The sequence below is a fragment of the Malania oleifera genome, chromosome 11, assembly GCF_029873635.1.
Source record: "Malania oleifera isolate guangnan ecotype guangnan chromosome 11, ASM2987363v1, whole genome shotgun sequence".
Lineage (NCBI taxonomy): Eukaryota > Viridiplantae > Streptophyta > Magnoliopsida > Santalales > Ximeniaceae > Malania > Malania oleifera.
The window spans coordinates 22811931-22826510 of record NC_080427.1 but is presented as its reverse complement, the minus strand read 5'-3'; the positions used below and the strand labels follow the sequence as shown (position 1 = coordinate 22826510).

Sequence of the window (14580 nt, the reverse complement as noted above, 5' to 3'; positions counted from 1 at the left end):
TCTGTATACATCCTCAGCGTACTCTCTCCCACTATGCTACTGTAGTCGGTTCAGATCATTGATGTCTTCTCAAAGAAGTCCTACGAAGTTTCTCATCAGACTTTTACTAGTGGGCTATATCTGTTAGTCTTTCTCCATTATCAATTCTTTTTTATTGAAAAATAGTTCTCTTCTTTATATATATATATATTTTTTAATTTTCTTTTTTGTATGTAAAGCATTTTCGTTAAGCATGAGTGACCATTGAATGCTTTTTAATGTTATATTTATCGCGGAAACATCGCATTTTTATTACTTCTAAGTTCATGTTATTTATGCTAGAAAATGTTGAAGGTACGTAAAAACATGTTTTCCTTAAAGACGAGATTTACTCTCCTGAAACATTTTTAAACTATTTCCACGATATGAGAAATTATATAGGGACCTGCCCCTCCAAGTTGTTCATGTGCCTATTTTTTGAATGTAAGGCAAACAAGTCCCACCCCTCATCGATCCGATGCTAATAAATGTGCAAACCAATGCCACTTGTTTCACGTGTAAGAAAACAGACATATGGACATGTGGAGGGACAAGTCCCCTTTATAATTTCTCCTAGGGTACAATGGAGCCTACTCTTCATTGTTTGCAGAATTTTATCTTTTAAAATAGTGAACATTCGCCAGCAATTTAAATATCCAACTTCAGTAAAAGCTTTTCCACATAGGATTTTTTTTTATCTTCGAAATACGGATCTTTAAAGATTAATTTGAAAAGAAATGGATGCAGACGCAGTAATTTCTGATTTCTTACATATTTTGCCATGGGTTTACAATGATTATATAACATATAATGCTTGGTTGTATTATTGAACTTTGCTCAACTAACTTTCTTCTCCAACCTTACACACAACAGTGCATCTTCAAAGAAAAAATTCACTTTCTAACAGATAGTTACATTAGGGATTGACAGACTTGACATGAACCAGTTGATTCCTTTATCTCCCCTTTCCCATGTTTGAGCATCATTTCAAAGTACATTCTTTTCACTTCTTTCACAGGTAAGCCAATCCAAACCCAAAAAAAGGCCATTTAAATTGACACTACACTTTACTACTACCCACCTAAATGCATTTGGATTATTACTGAGATCTTTAAACCAATGGCAATACAAAGCAGTGTCATCAAACCACAAGCAATTGTCAAAAGAGACTGGGACCAATTGTGGCTATCATGTTTGTCCTAGAATGTCCCTAGCACATGGTCTCTACCTCCACTCTTAATTTGCTAAATTAAGACCCTTCGCGGCATGTGTCATCGTCCCATTCGTTGACAAGTGAGGGCCCCCTGGCTGTAAGCTCTTTCAGTGGGTGGAGGGGGCTCCCCCTTTTCCCTCCTTCCTTTCAACACCACATGGCCCTCTTCTGTTGCTTGTCTCAGTTGGGTACTTGGACCAATCTTGTCTGCTGTCCATTCCTCAAACCTTAACAACAATGTACTTCAAGCCATGGTAATCTCTTAGTTGGCCCCTGTTTCTTCTCTTCGCTCTTGACACCTATATCTACCTCCATTGATTAGATTGTTGATTCTGTTTCGTCTGCATGGAAATGAAATGCCTGTATGGAGCATTGAGTTTTGACTCTGTGAGACATAAGGAAACACTAGGGGCATGTTTGGTTATGAAAAATCATTTTTACTTCTTTACTTTTAATTTTATTTTTAAATTAAAGAAATGCTACTTATGTTTCAGGTTTTCAACATTTCTTAATTTCCAGTTTTTATAAATGCTGAAAATTTGTAAAGTAAGGTGATATTTTGTAACGTTTAGGAAAATTCGAGACAAACTGTTTTTCACAAGTCAACAAGCCCTAATAATTTCAGTGGTACCCAATGAGTTACAGTATACTTGAGGAGATTGTCATATCAAACCATGCAAGAGAGCTTGGGTTTTCTTTGATTTTATATTTATCAGGAAACTTTGTTTTTATTATAAGTGTCAGCTTTATTCCAAAAGGAGTGAAACTCTTGAGTGCCAAAGATCATTAGTTATGTGGAAAGTAAAAGGTCCATTCACTTTGGAAATTTATGAAGATGTAAATTTGTTATGTTCTTGTTTGTTTTTCTTCTTCCTTCCTCTGGTTTATGAAGTTCTTCTTCTTCCTCATCAATATGTAAATGATTAGGTCAGGTGTTGTTAATTGCACTCTTAAATAACATTTGAGAGAGAGAGAGAGAGAGAGAAAGTAAGTAGAAAACTATAATGCAAAGAAAACAAAGCAAAACTAGTAGACAAACTAGAATCAATTTACCACTTTAATGGGGAATTTGATTACCAATTAATTACAGCTTAAGAGTTCCAAAACAGAGTGAACTGTAAAACTTCACATAATTTAGTTGTTTAGCAGTAATTTACAAAAAGAATTCCCCACAATATAAAATTTCAGTTAACCCAAATTAGCTTCTTCAACTGCTGAATTCTATCTACCTCCAGTGTTCTGTGCATAAATCCTGATTTCACCGAGAGATGAGCTGTTCCTTCTCCCAGCTTGACTTCGAAGCAACACTTTCATGGCGAGGTATATATTCCTATAATAACAAGAAGGTAGATATTAAAAAGTGTACTATTTGTTTCAAAAGAGATATCATTTTCTCTTTATCCACAATATAATAGAAGGAACCCTCTATTAGAGAGTGATTGCCCATTAAATCTATGCAGAAGCTATTAGTGTTAATTGGTTTGAAGCTGAAACTCCTGCTGTGTTTTTAATCCCATTGAAGGATTTCAAGCATTAATGCTGATTGCCATGGCAGAAACAGTATGCAATGAAGAAAACTATGAGTGAGGTGAAAAAGACCTCCAATTTCTTCACCAACTCCTTTGCTGTTGGAGCAGATACAATAATGTGTCGCGCATTTGGACTAATGAAGCCTTCTTCCACAGCTTGGTCTATAAATGACAACAATGAGTTGTAATATCCATCCACATTCAGTAATCCCACCTGCATATCATATAAATGTTATTTCAAAGGAGTTATAGATACAAGTTCTACATATCAACAATGTCTCAAAAATTCCTCCGCCATAAGTGAGAGCTATCAATAAAGTTGGATTTTTTTTTAAAAAAAAAGAAAAACAATGTCTCAAAAATATGCAGACACTAATTAGTAATTACCGGTTTATCATGGATGCCAAGTTGAGACCAGGTGATCACTTCAAGTAGCTCTTCCAGAGTCCCATAACCACCTGCATGAAATTTCACATAAACTTTCCTTAGCCAACCTCTTCTTTCTTCCCCTATCTTTTTTCTTCTTCTTTCCTTCTAGTGATTACCTATATCAATTAATCCACATGCTCAGAAACAGCCTTATTATTGATGGAGTCACAAATCACAGCTTGGTAGTCACAGTGTTTTCAGTGATTATAATTAAGCCATTCCTTATTACTACATATCATAATTAATTTGGTCGGGCCTGAAGAAAAAAAGCCTTAAACAATGCTGGTGACCCATCAAGATAGTACTAAAGTGAAGGAAGGGAATTTCAGGACAAGAATTATTAAACTGATACTACTAACGGTAAGACTTGAGCGTTGATCAGCCACTTCTTAGCATAAAAGGTCTTAAGGTAATGATAATCTTTCTGTTCTATATGTCATTTGGTGATTAGGTCAATGTGCTTTGATCAAGAATTGTTACATTACTTCCATCACCCATCTCTGTATGACCATACTGCCCCTGCAGGCACTGTCTTTATTTTATTCTCCAAAACATAGTATTAATTGCTCCCATCCTTTTGTGAAAACAGAGACATAATCTTCTGCGAGCCCATTCAGGTCATAATGTCTCATAATATCATTTTTTCCACCTTGGGCTAGGGAAAGCTCATGCCAAGTTGTCTCCTTGAAGAGTAAAATGACCACTTTGCCCATGGAGAGTAAAATGACCATTTTGCCCATGCATGTCCTCCCCCTTTTATCCTTAGTTTTCAGAGGTAGGAATAAGATGGGTCTTTTTTTTTTAAATGGGTGAGCATGACTCCCTGTTGGGTCAGGTGCTAGTTGGAGAAAACTATTTGGCTCTAGTGTCTTTTTTCCTATGGTAAGGGAAAATCGGTACAGCAACATTTACATCACTGGCTATGTGACCACATTAGAGGGGGAAGGGATTGAGTGAAGCATAATAGCCACAGAAGCAGGTTTCCTCTGAGCCTCTAATTTTCAGTGTAAGATGTTGATCGGTCAAGAGCTAGGGTTTGAAGAGTTTCTCCCTAATCATGGTCTTGGGGTTTGTGACACAGAAAATCAGACTAAAGAGTTGAAATAAAGGCTTTACAGTTCAGACAGTTGCTTTCACTGCCTTACCATTGCCAAATACAGGCAGCCAAAATAGCAAAATAGCAGTATATGTAACTTACCAAAGGTGGCAAAACATCTCCATACTTTGAAATAATTAATAATATCCTCTCACAAATCTTTCCTTCACTGTCTGTGCACCTCTATGCATTGTTTTAGGTAATGATGAACATTTTCCAACTTCTGGGAAAGTCATGGGAATCCTTCTTTCAATTTAAGAATGTAGAATGGAATGCTTTGTAAGACTTGGTCCCAATTTTCTTGTAAACCATCAATGGCAGCTTATTCTTCCTTACTGGTAACTTTTAAAAGTTTTAAGAAATGGGTTTTCTGTGAGGATTGTCCTGGAAGTAGAATCAGCAGAGATAAAAAAGTTGTACTACTTTTAAATCTCTTTCTTCATTTGCAAATGAAGGGAGCATGTTATATCTGAAGTGCGGGGGAAAGTCAAGGCCAAGGTCCTCATCTTCCTTTTGTATTAGTTCTTAGGGTAACAACTGAGTGATTAAACAAGGAGTAATTGACTAGTACTTAAGGTCACCAGGCAAGATGAGATATGATCAATCTTTCATGCTTAAATTAGAAAAAAAAAGAACTCCCGAGTGTCTCTGTCTTTTATTGTTTTGCTTGGGGCTTTAGAAGTAAGAATTTGTGTGTGTGTGTGCAGGGCTTATGCTAACCTGGTAAGGCAATAAAGGCATCCGAATGCTTAGCCATCTCTGCTTTCCTTTGGTGCATACCTGCTACTGCTTTCACTTCCCCTACTGTTTCGCCAGTTATCTGCAAAAGGGTGCCAAGGCACAGAAATAAAATTAAAACAAAATGAAAAAGAGAGAGAGAGAGAGATGGAGTGCTGTGCAGTGAAGCAATGATGAGTCTTGCAGGAATGGTGGACTAAATCCAAAATCTTCGACTCAGCACTCAGCAGTCCCCAGCCAGTAATTAATGGCTCAATAGGTTTAATAAAAATCAAGAGCATTCAAAATCAGGAAAAAGCCAAGGAATAAAAACACAGGAAGAAGAAAAAAAATCATTACTCCACCAATCAAAAGATAAAACAGAAAAGGATAAATCAGAGATAACAGTAGTGTACAAGTGGTAAAATGCCAACTACCCAAGTGGTGTAATGGATAAGGCCATCAAGCTTCCGCGAAAGAAACACAAATTTTTGCGAATAAAAGCGTTGAATAGTGAGCAAAAAAAAGGGGGAAAAAACAAGAAAACAAAACAACGATTGTAAAAAGGAGGTCAAAACAATAAAAGTTTCTTAAAGACCCAAAAAGCAAAGAAAAGTTTGAAAGAAACCGGTGGGAAAAAGAAAAAGAAAAAAAGAAATAAGAAGCGAAAAAGGAAGAGAGGAGAACAACTAAATGAAGAAAAATCTGAACAATCCATGGATATTTGAAAATTAATAGTAGAATCCTTCGTTCCCAATTTAATAAGATAACAAAAAGGTTCAAGACTTTTGTTGGTCATAGCAGGCATACCTCTCGAGGCATGAGTGTCTTGGGAATGACTCTGCAGATAGACAGTAACATGACAAAAAAAAAATCAGTTGTAATGGAGAACAAAACCAATAAACACAGACATGACTCACTGATTGTGTTTCTAAATGCGTGCGTATTTTTATTAATTGAGATTACGAGGCTGCTTACCCAATAACATGTCGACCACCATCATGAACAGCTTGTGAAACCAAACCCATTAAGCCTATGCTACCACCTCCATAGACCAGATCAATGTTTCTCGAAACCTTAAAACAAAAAAACCAAGTTACATTAGTTCTAAGAGAGTAAATAAGCATTTCTTTGAAACAGACTGAAAATTTTGAGGTGGGTATGGCTTCAGAATCCACTTGAAATTACAGTACCGCAAGAATTACCTCGGGCCATTTTAAAATAGCAGAGAAGAGATTGAAGGTGGGGAAAATACTGAGATGTTTTATTCAAATACACAACCATTAGTATGGTGATAGGAAGTACTTTTGTTCTTATCTTCTTATCCAAGGCAGAGAAGCGTGTAGAAAGGAAAGGATGAAGAAGAGAGAGGGATGTGTGCTTGGAAGATGAAAGTGACTAGATGATAGATGTAACAGGGGAAGACTTATTAGACAAACACTGAAAAAATAGCACAATTTTCCATCGCCAGAATGGCAACTAGTTCTAATGCAGCTGAATATCCTGATAAAGACCAGGAGAGAGGGATGGAGAGAGAGAGAGAGAGAGAGAGAGAGAGAGAGAGAGAGAGAGAGAGAGAGTTTTAAAGAAGTCCAGGACAGCATATTCGCATAACCATGCTAGAGAATGTCAATCTAAATGTGAAAAAGCGCACGAACCAACTTAAAAACAGTTCAAAAACACATTCAAAGCAGCATTTAATCGAGTTCTAGCAAAACCCATCTCAAATATAAAAAAGAACACACTACTGGAGCACTTTCAATTTCAAAACACGGCAATTCTACATTGAAAAACCTTCAACAGATGTTGCAAACAGACCTCGAACAAAACCCATTACAGAAAATGAAGATTTATCAAAAACCCAAGAGTGGAACTCTCAAATAACTCATTAGAAGTTTAGAAACAGGGGAAAGCAGATTAAGAAAAAAAGACATTATTAGTGTAATGGGAGCAATACCAGTTCTCTGCCAAGCTCAATAGCAGCATCCTGGTAGCTACTCTTCTTGCCTTGGCTACTGCCACAGAACACACAAATCCTATTGAATTTAGACTGCCTCATTTCAGTCTCTTGCTCCATTTTTCTGTCTCCTCTATCCTTGTTTTCTCTTGCAGGTTTGATGCTTTCTAATTGCAGGTGGGTAATTAGGAATAGAAAGTGAAATTCTCCACTCTCCACTCTCTTCCTATCTCTCGTGGTCTGCCTCTACGCTTGCCTAACCTATGTCCAAGTGTCAAAGAGCAATACAAGAATCAAAATAGCCCCCTAGCTTGCTTTGAGCGCTTGATCACTCTCCCAAGGTGTCCTCCTCATGCCTATTTATATAAACGTCTATCAGTTATCACACGTGGGTACCTTAGCACGCGTACCAGTAGCTTGCTCTATCCCCCAATGCACCACACACACACAAGGACCACCCTTCTCTCTCTCTCTACACGCGTAAACAACTTTTTTTTTTAATAAAATAATACCTGGGCTTTTAATTTTATTTTATTTTTTGGGATGTTGGATTTTTTTTTCCCTTTTCACATTTTAGAAGAGAAATGAGCTTTTATGACGTTAGGGAGATGATGGAGTTTCATGTATGAAGAACAGTTCTGTAATCAGGAATTAGGATTGTATATTGCAGTGGTGGATGCTGTATCTTCACTTCAATGGCCCTGTCTTAGTAAATAAGAACGAAGTGAAGGGGTAGCTCAGTGGTAAGGCGCATGTCAGAGCAACTTTTGCCGTAATTAAATGTCATGAGTTCAAGCTCTTTCTCCTTCAATATGCTTAAAAAAACATTATTAGTTTTTTATTAATTATTCAAGTAATGTTAATGCAAAAATTTAACAAGTTAGCTTTTAAAGGTTGATCAACATTTATCCTCAATCCATATATAAGAAAAAAAATAAAATGCTTGGAGGCTCAGTGTGGCCTTGAGGGACCTTTCCAAAGCCTAAATTAACCCACATTTGTATGAAATTATAAAGAGTGTTTGAGAGTTTGGAGGAGAGTCTCTTATAGTTGTGGACCATGACATGTTTGTTTGTTTTTATTTTATTTTATTTTATTTTATTTTTTGTTTTTGTTTTATTGTGTGTGGGAGTTAAAAAGCGGCCCTTAGATTATTTGGATAATGCCCACTTCCTCACTCTTCACTTTCTGTTTAGTTATATAGGTGAGGGGTTGCTAAGGGAGCAATATCTCATGTGGGGGTTATTTTTTCTTACGACAAAAGACACTCACCTATCCTAAAGTTTGACAAAAATATAAAGACCTCCTTTAAGGTTTAAAAAGTTCCATTGATCTCTCCTGAGATCTAAAAAATGTCACAGACGTACCATGAGATTTGCCAAAAAAGAAATATAAATCTTTCCTAAAAAAACTTATATTTTTGCAAAATACAACGGTAGGTTTGTGTTTTTTTGACAAATCTCAAGGGAGGTTTTTGGAATTCTTGAAACGTCAGGAGAGGTCTCTGAAAATTTTGAAACCATAGGGGAGGTAAGTGTTTTTTTGTCAAATCTCAGGAAAGGTCAGTGTTTCTTGCCCTTTTACTTATATAAGTGACTCCTCAATTCTAATACAAAGATGATTTTTCATGTTAGGTGAAGGAATTATATAGTTTTTTGGGTTTGATGTTGTCTTTTCCCCCATTCTAGGCTCGTAGCGCTTCGAGAATCTGCCCAATATTTTAAGCAATTGGATATCTTTGGGGCTTATGTCGTTTCTCCATTCTAGCTTTGTTGCCCTCGGGAACTTTTCCCAAGCTTTTTAGCATTTTTAACTTTTTAATTCAGCTTATACTGGTTCTTCTGCTCCATGTTTGTTGCCTTTGGAAGTTTTGCGCTATCTTTCATGCGTTTAGATCTTTTTCTAGGTTCATGATGGTTTTCTGATTCTACGGTCATTGCCTTTACAAATTTTGCCCAAGCTTTTAAGCGGTTGGGTCTTTTGGGCTTATGTCAGTTCTCTTGTTTGTATTGTTGTTAGGTTTTTTGTCCATGCTTTCAAGCAGTTGGGTCTTCTTTTGGGCTCATGTCAATTGTCCCATTTTAGGCTTAATGCCTTGGAAATTTCACTCAAGCTTTCAAGCATTTAGGTCCCTTTTTGAGCTTATTTGTTGTTTCTCCTATTTTGAGCTCATTGACTCACATGGCTTAATTTCCTGATAATCATTCATTTGTCCAACCATCTAGAAATTGGAGCGAGATAGGGCCCATCATCATTCAACAAATGCATTTTAGAGTTGTTAATTACCATGTCCACTTTTGGTTTTACTCTTACTAAAGCGGACAAAGCTCTTTAGGAACTTATCATGACATCCCAGCTTCCTCAAAAGTTTAGAATACAAGTGAATGACGCTCTTTCAAAAACTCTAACTTGGCCTACTATGTTACTTCTAGATTTGGTGAATATAGGTTCACAGTGGTTGGTGCCATTAACATCAAGCCTCCACCATCATAGATTGAAGCTTGTTGACTTTTTGAGTCCGATCTTTGTTTTGATGCTAACAAAACACCAGTATCTTATGTGTGTTTAAGTATGTAAGCAGGTCTAAAATTCAGCACACATAAGATCAAGGGACTTAGAAGCTAGAAGAAACTCTAAGATCATATGTATCTGGCGCATTCCATGAAGACACACGAGTAAGAAGATTGAAGACATTTAATTTTGTTGTAAATGCATTCTTGTTTTTTTAATTATGGTATGTAATAATTAATTGCATGCATAATGTGAATGTAAGCTCAAAATGACCATAGTATAACCATAGGGAAATCAAATGACCATAGATAGACTTCACTCGACCTTTGGTCGACCGATGTTGGATTTTTGGGCTTAATTACAAAGACTAGGCCATTGATTGACCTTTGGTCCCCAAACGCTTCATGAAAAATCTTTTAGTTAAAATGTCATACTTATATGAGTAGGGATAAAACTTATTAGGTCAAAAATTGGGGTTACCGTGATTTTTCAAGGGGCTCGAGTGACCGACCCATGGCATTATAAACATCTCGATCAACTGAACTAGTCAAAATTCAAAATTTTGGCTTTGCTTAGGTGATCAAACTTTTGTTTAACTAAACTTCCTAGGTCGACCGAACATCAAAAGAAACTTTCTCTACCAACCCCAGTCGACCAAACCTCTCAGGGCAGGCCATTTTTAAATGCTTAAATACGCTTAAAAATTAATTAAATAATTTTAAAAATGACCAGCATGTCCCCAATGGTCATATTTTGGTCAGAGTCTATATATACCCCTTTATAACTTATAATTAGTGAGATCATTAGCTAGATAATTCTTCCAAACATTTTTATCATTTTTCATCTTCAAAAGCTTTATTTTTCATACTCTCTTATTTTCATTCAATTCAAAATCATTTTCAAGAGGGCTTAGATTATTTCCTTTACACTCTTCATTAGCAAGTTCTTTGCTTTTGGGGATTGTTTAAGGATATATTTTTGGGCATTTACTTCTTCATTCAAAGCACAAGTACTCTCATTTTCTCTCTTCCTTGAAAAATCTTTTTGAGAGTAAACTTAGTGGTTTGGAAACCTTTTTGCACATAAATTTTAAACGCTCATCTTTGTTTGAGCAAAATCATTTGAAAGCTAAACCCTAGATCCTCCAACAATTTATTTGGGAAAATATTTTTGGAGAGAAATTTTATTTGGGTTTAAAATCTTTGAGCATTCATTATACATATTTTTATACAAAGATTATATATTTTTTTTTGAAAATTCCACATATTCACACTGAGTTTATATTCATATCATACGTGAGTGTATTTTTAAGTTGTAGTGTTGTACACATCTGCTTGCTTAGAAGCATATCTTGTTGTATAAAATTGTTTTTATTTGTTGTATTCCTGACGTGTGGTTTGAAGAGGGAGACTAGCCTTGTGAATAGTCCCGAATTGCTTAGACTCGGTTATGAGAGCACCGGATAGACTTAGACCTAGTTAGGAAAGTCCCGAACTGGTTCAGACGCGATTAGGAGTACTAAGTGCACCATCCTATAAGATGTTGTATTCGGTGTTGCTCCACCCGTAAGTGGGCAAAGGATAGTGGAATCCTCTTGCTTGTTAGCTTGAGGCGGGGACGTAGACAGTATTGGCCGAACCCCGATATCATCTCTTGTGTTGCGCTTTATCTTTCCTTGCACTATTTAAAATTCTGCACTTGAATGTTTATATTTTTATTATTGTGAATGATTGGAAAACTTTGAGTGTGTTATAACTGTTATAACTTTTGCTCAGTTTTATTTTGGTGGGTAATTGGTATTTGCATAGACTGATCCTAGGTTGTGAAATACTGATTGCGATTTGGATTGAACCTAGGTAGAATTTTTAAATACCCAATTCAGCCCCTCTTGGGAATACACCAATCCCAACAAAGCTGATGAATTCCTTCTCACCATGATGTCCTAACATTTTGCTTAGGTTTGAATGCAAGTGACTAGAACTCCTATGAAGCACTCCACTCGAGTTGTCCGATTGTCATCAAAATCAAAGGGGTAGAAATTCAATGAGGTCAACGACATTAAAATTGGACCCTCATCATTATGAGAGCGCTAGTGGGCTTGACTTTTGAAATCAGTTCATCGAGAATACGATGACATTGTGAAGATGAGATTTCAACACTTCACCATTAACCTCGAATCATCACTGCTCTCATCTTTCCTTCCAAGCTCCTATCAATGGGGTCCAAATTTTGCAATCAATTAGCACAATTCAATGCATTTCTCTAAAGATATCATTATTTATTCATGAGAGCAAGTTCTTATCATTGAATTGTGCCAATTTGTTCGTAACTATGTCGAAACTTTCGCATCAATGCTTTCTTAATGAGCATTCACTTGTGTGCTGATTGGCAAAAGTAGAGCATGAAAGCAAGAGATTCGGGGTTCAAGGCTTACGTCCATCATCACTGAATTCTGTTTGGGCTAGCCTTAGACATTGCGCCAAAAATTGAGATGGTTCAAAACCTTAATTGTTTTATCTCTCTACATAGTTTTCACCATTTCATGACTTTTTCTCTCCATTTTTAGCCATCTTTGGTGATTTTGGGTGGCCTAAAGTGGTTTGAGGTTTTTTTGTTTTTTTTTTTGCACAAAATCAAAATACCCCTAATTATTTAGGGTATTTATTCTTCTTGATTTTTTTAGCATCTCTAGGATTTTTGTTTTGGAATTTTTGATATTTTTCTTAAGCCCCATTTGAGATTTTCTTCCATTTAAAAATTTTTAAAAATTTCCAAAAGAAATTGGCATGTGAGTACACGCGCTTGTGTATGGCTTCTCATATGCACAATCAAACCAAAATAATTTAAAATATAAATGTTAGGTTTGTGAATGCACACACTCACATTTGATGTCCATATGTAGGCACATGCACACATGCACTTAGGTGCCCTAAAACAATATCTTTCCACTAAAGTTTAAAATGAGAAAAAATAATAAAGAGAGGGAAAATAATGTTGTTTTGCACCCCTATTTTTTTTCCTTCTTCCTTCTCACCCACGTATGGTAATTGTCACCCTTTACCTTTGGTGAATTTTTCACCATTGTTGCCAATAGCCTGTCCGTTACATGTCCTTTGTGGCCCTTACAAATCCCCACACTCTCTTTTTGTGCAATGTCCTTCTTTCCCCATCAACTCCTTCCTGAAATCTCCTAAGCAAGTGAAACCTTCCTATTCTTGAGTTTTCCTTTGCCAGCTATGCCCTATAACTCATGCTACCTTCCTTGATCCTCCCCTCCTTTAATCCATACTCATTCCTCTCCTTTTAAATTCACTCTTTTCCTCTTTTAGATAAAAAAAAAAATAACCTGAGACCCTCCACTTGGATCCACTGTCCCTTTCACCATGAGCTCCTCTCTCTCTCTCTCTCTCTCTCTCTCTCTCTCTCTCTCTCTCTCTCTCTCTCCCCTTTGCTATGTGTATTTAGGGTTGTAGGTGTATTTATGCTTGAATGTATCTATCCATTCATGCATAAGGGCATAGAATTTTATTTGTATGCAAGTGAGTGACTAAGGGCATATGGGTATGCGAGCCAACATATAAGTGAGTATATGCATACATGCGCTGTGTGTGCTTGTGTAGATGCATGTTGGTGAGGTAGTAAATGCATGATAGTGTTAATGTATGATGCATGTATATAAGTATATGAATACGTGAACATGCATACATGGATGTGCATGTGTGTAAGTTATATATATGAATATAATTGCATGTATGTATGCATGTGCATGCATAAGAATGGGAACATGGATGTGATTTTACATGCATTTGCCTTATATATGCATACATGGATGTGCATGTGTAAGTTATGTATATGAATATAATTGCATGTTTTTATGCACATGCATACATAAGAGTGGGTATGTTCGAGTATGTGGCTCATATTGACTAGAATATATGCTTGGGGAAAGCATGGTGAAGCAAGAACAAGGAAGTTGAGTTGTAGGAAGAAATCGTCGACAGTTTGGTCAATAGTTTGCTCTCAAGAGATAACCATTGACAGTTTGCTTGAAACCATCGACGTTTTCAATATGCTTGCTTTAGCCTCTACATTAAACTTTTGACGGTTTGCTGAAATCGTCAACGGTATTGTTCAGTGCTAATTACTGATTTTGAATAAGGAAGATCAGTAAATTGGGGATTTCAAAGGATTTTCCTCCAGGGATTACTACATGAGTACTTTAGATAATTTCTAAGCCTTCTATACACATAGAGTTAGCATATAAACATTATTTTGTAACCCTTGTTTGATATGATAATGAAAATTAACCGCTTGCTCTTGTGGACATAGGCACATTGCCGAACCACGTAAGTTCTTGTGTCGTGTGATTTTAATTTCTTTCCTTTATTCTCTTTGGGATTGATTGTTTATGTATTGTTAATCTTTGGTTTCTACGTTGCACGTTTCGATTCAATTTGAGTTTCTACTGTGCATTGGTGTATACTCTTTGCACAACAAATTGGTATTAGAGCTAGTTGCAATGACTGAGATTTCTTTTGCAAAGTTCGATGGAACATGAAATTTCAAACTTTGGTAGAGGAGGGTTAAGGACTTGTTAGTTTAGCAAGGTATGGTGAAGGCATTATATAGAAAACAACTAGAAGGCATGGACGACATGAGTTGGAAGGAGTTGGAAGCGAAGGCTATGGCTACTATCAGAATTTGTCTGGCCGATGAAGTGATGTATCACGTCATGAATGAGGAATCGCCGACAGCAATTTGGCTGAAACTAGAGAGCCAGTATATGTTCAAGTCATTGATGAACAAGTTGTATCTTAAGTAAAAACTATATTGGCTTAAGATGACAGAGGGTTCGAATCTGAAGCAACATATCAATGTGTTCAATCAGATAATTAGTGATCTGAAGCGGGTTGACGTGAAGTTTAAGGAAGAAGACAAGGCGTTGATGCTGCTGAATTCCCTATCTACATCTCCTATGTATGAGAATCTGGTTACGACTCTAGCATGGGGGAAAGAAACTCTAGAGTTGGAGGATATCACAAGTGCCTTGCTGAGTTTCCACTATAGGAAGAAGGCTAGCTATGAGAATTCTCAAGGTGAAGGGCTTGTG

General features: G+C 36.5%; 1 protein-coding gene across 3 annotated transcripts; it reads right to left on the bottom strand.

Moving 5' to 3' along the window:
• Positions 1-1479: 1479 nt before the first annotated feature.
• Positions 1480-7298, bottom strand: LOC131168578 (cytokinin riboside 5'-monophosphate phosphoribohydrolase LOG1). 3 transcript variants are annotated; one of them, XM_058128114.1, is made up of 8 exons: positions 6960-7297; positions 5981-6078; positions 5813-5843; positions 5006-5105; positions 3148-3218; positions 2831-2974; positions 2461-2561; positions 1480-1572 (listed from the first exon to the last, which is right to left on the bottom strand). In XM_058128114.1, the coding sequence occupies exons 1-7, from the start codon at positions 7077-7079 to the stop codon at positions 2490-2492; spliced, it is 636 nt and encodes a 211-aa protein (XP_057984097.1). In that variant the 5' UTR covers positions 7080-7297; the 3' UTR covers positions 1480-1572; positions 2461-2489. The 3 variants fall into 3 exon arrangements, with proteins under 3 accessions (XP_057984097.1, XP_057984096.1, XP_057984098.1); XM_058128113.1 differs by lacking the exon at positions 1480-1572 and having other exon boundaries at positions 2253-2561; positions 6960-7298; XM_058128115.1 differs by lacking the exons at positions 1480-1572; positions 6960-7297 and adding an exon at positions 6208-6240 and having other exon boundaries at positions 2253-2561.
• Between the last annotated feature and the right edge of the window lie 7282 nt (positions 7299-14580).